A 9,895-nucleotide genomic window follows, 5' to 3' on the forward strand; every position below is an offset into this window, starting at 1 on the left:
AATTTCCGATACCCTATCGAGAACATTTGCTTTCAGCGAATAAAAATGCTGCCATTTTTTTTATTTCACCGAGTAGCAAACTGACGTCTCTTATATATCTATCCTCTTTGGTACAAGTACAAGTGTGTTGACTTATCTGTCAAGCATTCTGACAAGCACTCGCTGGATTCGGCAGACCGAAAATGACAGCGAATTCAAAATGGATACCATTACCGAATGCGCCGAATGATTGAAAAAGTCGAGACGATTGGTGGACTTCGGAAAAACATAACGGGAAATTCTGGGTTGTCGTCGTTGGTTTGGTTGAAAACGGTAAAAAAGTGTTTTGTGCAAAAACGTAAAACACTGAAACAGGGTTTATGTAGGCGCAAAAGTGTTGCTGTGGTGTACAATTTTTTTCACTTTATTTCGTGGCGGAAAAATTTCACATGGAATTATTCACTCTTGTTCCTGAGGGTTTTTTTACTTTTCCTGCCATGGCTCAATTATATGGTTGGCTGCCGTGGTGGTAAAAAAAATTATTTGTTAAATAATAATTTCACATCACTTTCAGTTATATGTTCAATAAATGAATCTAGTTTAGCGCATTATTTCGCCACAACACCCAAGAATTGCAAAGTTTTATAATTTCGCTCCATTTCATTCGCCTAATACCGTTTTCCCACAGAAACTTAATCAAATCACAATTCTATTTAATGAAATAATTAAGTTTCCCTTTTCATAGAGGCGCTTTTGTTCCATTAAGCGAACATCTGTCAACAGTCCCAAAAAATAATTCGTTTTTAGAAAAAATAGTTAAAATTGAAAGCAGCCGTTTTCTTTTTAACTATAAATACAATCAAAATAAAATGCATGCGGAACTACCCATAGATGTTGCTCCTAACCAAATATGTGACTAATTTCGATAAAGCCATATTAGCTTTTGCAGCAAATGCAGCGAAAATTAAATTTAGAATTTTTTCGTGTTTTTCTATTTTTTGTAAATTATTGAAAATAATTTATTTTTGATTGTCATTTCTTACATTGACAATAAAATTCGAAGCTCTAAGCAAAACCGATTCAATTTTTCACTCGATTAGGCATTCAATAAAGCAATAATGAGATAATTAAAAATTTGTATTTTGTATGGAAGATTGAGTTCAATTAGGTCTTTAATGGAGAAAAGTTCATTAATTATTTCATTAAGCCTATGTGTGAAATTGACATAACACCGACACATAAAACATAATTTCATGAAAAGCAAATAAAAATTAACATAAAATACATCAAACCGTTCTACATTTCTACAAATATGCGCATATTTAGAACTATATATGCCGATATAAGAATTAAAAAAGTTAGGTAGGTAGGTTGAACTGGCCGGTCCATGAGGACCTCACATAGACTGATTGAGTCCGTAGTGTTACCAGAAGTTTGTTTTAACGACCAAACTGAAAAACCCTATCAAAAACCAGGACCTATGTTATAAAATAACTCCGTCCTCTTGGCAAATACTAGAAGCTTCCTAGGACTTAAGCCACTTGCTGCTTCTAGATCTGACAGCTGTATCACTCCTAATAGCTGGAGTCTTAGCCTGGCAAGTGCAGGGCACGAGCACAGAACGTGCTCGATCGTTTCCTCCTCCAACCCCCACTTCCTACATCTGCTATCACTGACCAAGCCTAATTTAAAGGCATGTGACGCCAGAAGGCAGTGTCCAGTCAGAGTACCCGTCATGAGTCTACAGTCCTCTCTTTTTAATGAGAGGACCAACTGTGTTAGTCTAAGGTTGTAAGACCTACACATAATCTTCGACACTTTACAGCCCCGCGCTTGAACCCACGCCTTTCCCGCTTGATCGATCATGTGCACCTCTCGCCTTCGCTTAATCTCGCCCAATCTAATTGGGACATCTACGGAGCAAGCTTCAAGGGATGCGCCCTTTTTGGCTAGTTCGTCCGCTTTTTCATTCCCATCTAATCCCATATGCCCTGGGACCCAATATAGATGTATGCTTCTCACTGTCCCGATTCTCTCCAGAGACTGCTTACACTCTAACACGCATTTAGATGCTGTGCTATGCTTAAAAAAGTTATTTTGTCAAAACTTTTTATACAGAATATAAATATTTGAGTTGACAAGTTTCTAAATTTTTAGCGTTGAACCTTTTTGAAGCAACCCTGTTATGTGAATATGCACACATACATACACGAAATTACAAAAATTTATTTCCACGTTTCTACAATAGTGTATAAGTGAGATTTAATTTATACATTATTATTGAATTTTAATAATATATTCCTTTATTTCTTTTCTTTTCCAGGTTTCTAGAGGCAACAAAGGAAACTTATTCGGTGGGTATTTGTATGAAGTGTTATATTATGTAGTTATTGTCAATTTCTAAAATGTACATTTCTGTAAGTTTATGTGTAATACTAATAATATTTCGTTTTATTTTAGATATCAACATTTTCCCAACAACAACAACAACAATTTGTTAAGTTTTAAACATAAATATCGTCGCCAACATGGCCAGAAACATGGTTAATGCTTTACAGATAAAACTCCGTCCAAAAATGTCGAGAGTGTTGTCAGAAGACGAAGAACCATTTTTCTGGCGAGAGGCCGGCGATATGTAAATATTGTAAATTTGTGAAATAACTTATGGTAATTCTTTACTTTAGCTCACAACTGCTAAAACTCGTCCAAAAATATCGGGAGAGGTGTCAAAAGACGCGCTTTGGACCCAGGATCACGAATCCGAAAATTCAAAGCTTTATTTCGTTTCGGAGATATTTGCAAACAAAATTGAAAATTTTAATATGGTTGTTGTAATTTTGATGATTTTGTAGTACCCACAAGAAAAACTGTGGGTAAAAGTGTTTTGCGCGTTATAGTTTTGGTCTCCAAACCGGTGTTGGACCCACCCAGGGTAATTTTTTATAAACGCGACCCAAGGATCGCTCTCGGCTCTTGGTCCTGGGATCAAAACGCTTCTTTTGACACCTCTCCCGATATTTTTGGTCGAGTTTTAGCAGTTGTGAGCTAAAGTAAAAAATTACCATAAGTTATTTCACAAATGTACAAATATATGATGAAATGGTCTGGATTTTTAAGTTAATCTATTTATTTATTTTTCTTATTCCAGACAAATGGTTAATAGAGTATGCATTGGTGGATGTGGATTAGGAGTTCCACTACATGCCTTTCCATTGGAGGCAGAAATGTGAGTAGACTATTAATGTTTAAATTTTTTCTATATATTATACAAAATTTTACCGGTAAAAGTCTAGTTGAGGTGTCGACTGCTAATACGCGTGCAAAAATTTTGTGTACAAATAGATTTTGCACGCATTTAATTTTGATGCCACCCCATTGGTGGACCGGTCAGGGTAATTTTTTATAATCGCGGCCGCAGGCCTCCAATGCAAAAAGGTGTTCTTCGCAAAAATACTACGAATCCCACCCCCCGGTTTCGGAGGGACTCTCGGGTCATTTTTGGTGTTTTTCTTTAATATCTTTTGAACTAGTTAAAATTTTCATTTTCCGTCTTTGGATTATTGTTGTCGAGGTCAAGGCATGTGTTATGACACCTCTGCTTTTTGATTCGACGCCTATTAGCAGTCGACACCTCAACTAGACTTTTACCTTTTTACCAACTATATTTTATAAATTTTCAATTAAATTCCATACCATACCATACCATAATACCTGTATGACACTACTTTATTTTGACTCGCCCACTCAGCATTTAAATGATTGAATTTAGAATTTCCTAACATATAAATTCAATTTGATTACTCTTTCTGACTAAATAATGAGTTATCATACAATTGAGCAAAAGAAATAATCAAATATGAATACTTTTGATGATCAAAAACTGAAAAACATTTTTCGATAACTTTTTGGCATAATTTTTGAAGTCCTTTGATGATTAAATTTTAATATTTCATAAAAACCAACAAAAAGAATAACCAAATATACTTACATTTGATGAACAAAAACTGAATATAGCTTTTCAGTCAGATTTTGGAAACATATTAGAATCAAATGTGTTTACTTTGGGTGATCAAAAATTTATAATCATTTTTAATTCAGCTTTCTGAATCTTTTCTGACCATATTTGTTGACTGAATAGTGAATTTTATACTTGTTAAAATTTTAATTTTCATTGAAAATCTTGTTTCTTTCACATACACACATTCATGAAGTTCAGAAAAAATGTGTATTTAAAAATTTTATTATTAAGATATTCTTCAAGCCAATATAATGCAAATGCTGCTCGTGGCCGAAGATTTCCGCAACCATTTCTCCACCTTCGGCTTTCCAGAAAATACATAATCTTAATATATAAAAAACACGTGTCACACAATTGAGGCCAATGGACTCCTAAACTACTGAACCGATTTTGAATTTGTTTTGCACCCCGTGTGTAGTTTTATCTAACTTGAAACATAGGATAGGTGACTGGGTGACTAGGGTCTCGAGATATAGGCCAAGACGTGGACCCGGGTACCCCTAGAGTGTGTTTATAGAATATGGATATCAAATGAAAGCTGTTGATGAGTGCTTTAGTAGAGGGTAATTTTCATACCCCTGGGTGACTAGGGTCTCGAGCTATAGGCCAGAAAGTGGACCCGGGTACCCCTAGAATGTGTTTATAGAATATTGATATCAAATGAAAGCTGTTGATGAGTGCTTTAATAGAGGGTAATTTTCATACCCCTGGGTGACTAGGGTCTCGAGATATAGGCCAAAACGTGGACGCGGGTACCCCTAGTATGTGTTTATAGAATGTGGATATGTGGAATGTGGGCAGAGTCAGACGGAAAAGGCTTATTAAAATGTATGCAGATTGGTCAAATTCAGGGCAGGACAACGTCTTCCGGGTCTTCTAGTAGTAAATAATAATAAGTTAATAGTAATAAAACAATTAAAGCGCAATTGTAATGTTTTTAGATTGTAATTTCCTTGTATTTCGTTCGGTTTTGGGAATTTAGTTTACACCGGTCGTGAAATCGTATTAGGAGGGAAGGCGACAAAAAATATAATAGAAAAATACAGAGAAATAATATAGAAATAAATAGTAAATAGTGTCATAAAGGTATAAGGAGAATCTCTAGTTCAAAACTAGTTCCTTTCTACTACATTCTGAGCCACTAATAGTTTGCCATCTATCTATTTTTTTTGCGTGATTTCAAATGGCGAATTTTACATGACCATGTGCTAGGCGGTGCAAATTGTTCCCGCTGCATTACCTTTTCACTGTTGTTGTTGTAGCAATGCTTCGCCCCACCTAACAGCCGCGACCGATCACAAATTGTCATCAATATCCTCTAACGGGAGTCCAAGGAAACTTGCTGTTTCAACAGGGGTGGACCATAAGGAAAGGGGTGTTAGAGGCGTTGGTTCCACATTACAATTAAAGAGATGGTTGGTGTCATGTGGGGACACATTGCAAGCGGGGCATACATTTTGTATGTCGGGGTTGATTCTGGATAGGTAAGAGTTTAACATGTTACAGTATCGAAGTTGAGCAAGAGTGACACGCGTTTCCCTGGGGAGGTTGCGTTCCTCTTCTGCAAGTTTAGGGTATTGTTCTTTGAGTACAGGATGCACCTGGCAATTCCTGGCATAGAGGTCTGACGCCTGTTTGTGGAGTTCACTGAGGACCTGCTTGTGTTTTTTCGCTTCATACGGCTGGGTTCTCAGGTGCCGTATTTCCTCAAAATGCTTTTAGCGCGGTGGTAGTGCTATGGAGTTTTCTGAAGCCATGCTGATGAGAGGCTAGCTGGAAATTTGCTTGGAAATAAGGGAGCAAAATGGCTTCAAGCGTCTTTGCCACTGGCGATAGGAGAGATATCGGACGATACGACTCTCCTATGTTAGCTGGTTTCCCAGGCTTTAGTAGCGGGACCACCTTGGCCATTTTCCATTTCTCGGGTATGAAAAAGGTGGAAAGAGACAGGTTGAAGACATGCGCTAAATATTTGAAACCCTCTTTCCCTAGGCTTTTAAGAATCGGCATGGCTATGCCGTCTGGGCCCACTGCTTTGGATGGTTTAGCGCGACCAATGGCGTCCTCAACCTCTTTAGAGGTGATGGTGATTGGTGACGCGCTGTATTTGTGTTTATGTGCGTGTCTATTGGCTCTCCGTCTATCTTTGTCGACCGTAGGATGCATTATATATTGTCGGCAGAAAGCGCTCGCGCATTTTTTCGCATCCGACGGCACTTTGTCGCCAAAGGCGATGGAAACTTTGTCTTTGTGCTTAGTCGGATTCGATAGGGACTTTACGGTGGACCAAAGTTTACCCACACCAGTAGAGAGGTTACACCCTCTTAGGTGCTCCTCCTATTTCGCCCGCTTGTGTTCGTCCACAAGCAATCTGTTGCGTTGGTTTATATCCCTTATTTGGGGGTCGCCTGGATCAAGCTGTCTTATAAGGTCACGTTCTCTCGCTAAGTTTGCGGCCTCCGCCGGGAAGTGGGCCGGACTTTGGGAATTCTCCTGGCGGGAATGAAACGTGCCGAGGCGGATTCAATGACCTTACGGAAAGCACGCTCCCTTGGCGGGCATCAGTCGGGATAGGGAGGGCAGCAAAGCGGTTGTCTGTAAAAGATTTATATTCTTCCCACTTTCCTTTTTTGAAGTTTATGAAAGTGCGTTTATCGGTGACGATGAAGTCGGCGGTACGCTCGAGCGAAATAAGTATGGGCAGGTGGTCGGATGCCAATGTTACCATCGGCTGCCATTTGACGCAGTTTACGAGTTCTGCGCTCACGATTGAGATATCTGGGGGTGACTCTAGAATGCGTTTGTACAATATGGGTATCAAATGAAAGGTGTTAATGCGTATTTTAAAAGGGAGTGATCCTTAGTTCCATAGGTAGACGCCGTTTTGAGATATCGCCGAATCGTCGAAGAATTTTCCAATCCCACCTCCTTTCCGCAAAATCCTTGTGACCATATATTCATGTTAATGTAACTTTTTCGTTTTCTTCGATTCTACTTTCAGAGTAAATATTTGCTGTCAATGCGAGACAAGAAATCCAAAAATAAGATAAAGAAAATGCTTAAAGTCACAAAATCTACCAACAAGTCTGTATTAGAAGATGCAGTTGATGGGGATAATACTGCGGGTTTCATGACTGATCAGGATGATTATGGATATGTTTCAACAGAAGCCAATGCTTTCTATGCAAAATATATTGAAAAGGTAAAAATTATGTGAATACCTTTGAATAAGTAAAATTTAATAAACCATTGTCTTTATTCTAGGTAAAAGACGTCAATGAGGATAAAGGATTTGCACAAAGTCGTCCACAATCTCCTAAAGACCTCTCAGGCACGAAAGAGTGCGTTAAGGCAGCATTGACACGCGAAATTGAGCGCAGCGTACAAGGAGCATCACGTCCACCGCAAGTACATCTACAAGTAATAGTAGTAGCAATAAAGAACCAAGCATAGTCCACCCGCATTCTTCGAGCTCTTCGAAAACACTTTATGATCCAGAAGCTGAACGATTGGAAGAGGAACGAAAGAAGCGTGGAGAAGAACAACAGCGTAGAAATAATCGAAAACCACTGCCCACCACCAATGGATTTTCAAGCTTTACTTAAGTTAGCTGAACAAAAACAAAATGAACCTATTGACATATTACCAGTTGTTAAGAAGGAGCCCGAGCGGTTGCTGACGCAAAAGAAAAAAATGGAATTAATAATAATAAGTGATAGTAGAAGAATAACTTACATTTGAATTCCAAATATGTGGCTCATTAAAGCAATTTGTATGTATATGTATAATTTTTATAAAAGTACGTACATGTGTGCTTAATATTACAAATGCTCTTCGTACTGGCGTTTTTAATAAAATTACAAAAATATAAAATCGTAAAATAAACAGCAATTTTTGACAAAGCATATAGTTTTCTAATTTCAAATTCACTATAAATTAAAATGTGTTTACTTTAGGTTATCAAAAAATTTTAATCATTTTTCGATCAGCTTTCTGAATCTTTTCCGACTATCTTTGAACAATAATTTTATACTTGTTAAAATTTTACTTTTCATTGAAAATCTTATTTTTTCACGTGCACACATTTTTTCAATCATGAAGTTAGAAAAAATATATACACATATAGACAAAAGTGTTCGTCATTTAACGTATCCCACACAGCATTTAGATGATAAATTTTTGAACTTTCCTTCATATCAATACAATTTGATTACTCCTTGCGAATAAATACTGAGTTTTCATACAGTTGAAAAAAATAAATAATAAAATAAGATTACTTTTAATGATCAAAAACTGAAAATCATTTTTCGATCACTTTTTGAAATCATTTTCGAATAACTTTGATGAATAAATTTTAAGATTTTATAAAAATGAACATAGAGAATAATAAAACTTGTTTGCTTTTGATGATCAATAACTGAGAACAATTTTCCAATCACAATTTGGAATCATATTTGAATTAATTTCTTTAACTTCGGTGATCAAAAATTTAAAATCATTTTTCAATCAACTTTCTTAATATTTGCAGACTACCTTTCTTGAATAAATGATGAATTTTTTACTTGTTAAAACTATACTTCTCATTGAAAATTGGATTTTTCTTCATTAGCTCACAATTTTTCAATCAAAACATCCAAAAAAATTACAAATATAAAACACATCTTCAAGAATAAAAGTAATATAAATGCTGCTGCTAACCTAAGATATCTTCTAGCATTTCTCTAGATGCGACTTCCCAGAAAAGACATACTGGATGGAACCGATGTACGGAAGTTGTGACGACATACAACCCCATACCATGACTCCACCGCCAACGAGTTAAACGACTTTCATTTGCTCAAGAGCATATAACCATGAAAATTGGGTTTTGGGACAAGGTGATATTTTCCGATGAGAGTAGAGTTCTGTGTTTACCGATCAGATGGGCGTACTTTGGTTTAGAGAAGGCAGAATACCACATTACATCCAAAGAATATTCTAACTACGGTTAAACACTGTGGCGGTGGAGTCATGGCATCGGGTTGTATGTCGTCTGCTGGGGTCGGAGAACTCGTATTTATAGAAAATACAATGGATAAGTATGCCTACTTGAGTATACTAAAAGAAAATTTGGCAAAGAGCGCGAGAAAGCTAGGCACAGAATACGATCATCACTTTCAGCGCTTCCCAAGGCAGACGGTTCTATGTACCGGAGCGACTCGGGATTTTTCCCGACCAAGGACTGTCATTTCAGTGTGACCCCATTTAATTTGTTGCGTCCCTCCCACAAATTGTCATCCTCCCAGCAGCTCCTTGCAGCAGGACTGCTCCATACTCTCTTACTCCGGGAAGGCTTCGAATCCAATCCGGGTCCGTCTCCTGACCTCGGTCCTGAGAAATGGTTTTGCTGCATCTGCCGGAAAAGAATCTTTTTAGGACGGTCATACTCTTGTCAGTGTGTCTCGTGTAAGGTATGGTTTCATCGGACAGGTTGTTCTGGTCTAGACCCCAAAACCAGACGTCCACGTAACTTCTTTAAATCTTTTGTGGCTCCTTGCTGTTCACGTCCTAGAACGTCCCGTAGTCTGCGCCTTAGCAGCTCCTGCCATGGACGGTGCCACTTTCCTAGATGTTCTGGTCTCCGCGACGGCAACCCCCCGACGGGTTTCATTGCGCCATGTTGCCAGGCCGCATACCCAAATACACCGGGTACCCCAATGCCTACCCAAGGACGTCTAGTCCCAGGGCCTCAACAGCAATCGCGTTCTGGTCTTCCACGACCCAGGCGTAGTCACCCGTCACTTACTCCCAGAGTGACGACGTCTCCCCCTATGCACTTCAGAATTCTGCAGTTAACCTGTAATGGATTAACTGGCAAGATCGCGGAGATAGTCGATTTCATGAAGCGGCACAACATCC

General features: G+C 38.1%; 1 protein-coding gene and 1 long non-coding RNA gene across 2 annotated transcripts; both read left to right on the forward strand.

Annotated features, from left to right (window-relative positions):
• Nucleotides 1-2,117: 2,117 nt before the first annotated feature.
• LOC137246438 (uncharacterized) lies at nucleotides 2,118-2,548 on the forward strand. Its single transcript, XR_010951493.1, has 3 exons — nucleotides 2,118-2,234; nucleotides 2,303-2,333; nucleotides 2,440-2,548. It is a non-coding gene; the product is annotated as an uncharacterized lncRNA (long non-coding RNA).
• A 530-nt stretch (nucleotides 2,549-3,078) lies between these two features.
• Nucleotides 3,079-7,652, forward strand: LOC137246439 (protein SPT2 homolog). The gene is made up of 3 exons (XM_067777533.1): nucleotides 3,079-3,205; nucleotides 6,999-7,199; nucleotides 7,262-7,652. Exons 1-3 carry the CDS (start codon nucleotides 3,146-3,148, stop codon nucleotides 7,448-7,450), a joined length of 450 nt encoding a protein of 149 aa, XP_067633634.1. The 5' UTR covers nucleotides 3,079-3,145; the 3' UTR covers nucleotides 7,451-7,652.
• Nucleotides 7,653-9,895: the final 2,243 nt, after the last annotated feature.

This window comes from Eurosta solidaginis, chromosome 3 (assembly GCF_040869045.1).
Source record: "Eurosta solidaginis isolate ZX-2024a chromosome 3, ASM4086904v1, whole genome shotgun sequence".
NCBI lineage: Eukaryota > Metazoa > Arthropoda > Insecta > Diptera > Tephritidae > Eurosta > Eurosta solidaginis.

Bases quoted from the DNA above. Each gene is read 5' to 3' on its own strand.
- LOC137246439 (XM_067777533.1), top strand. From the start codon at position 3,146: ATGCATTGGTGGATGTGGATTAGGAGTTCCACTACATGCCTTTCCATT. The intron at 3,206-6,998 runs GTGAGTAGACTA...TTCTACTTTCAG, and splicing joins TTTCCATTGGAGGCAGAAAT to AGTAAATATTTGCTGTCAAT. The intron at 7,200-7,261 runs GTAAAAATTATG...TCTTTATTCTAG, and splicing joins ATGCAAAATATATTGAAAAG to GTAAAAGACGTCAATGAGGA.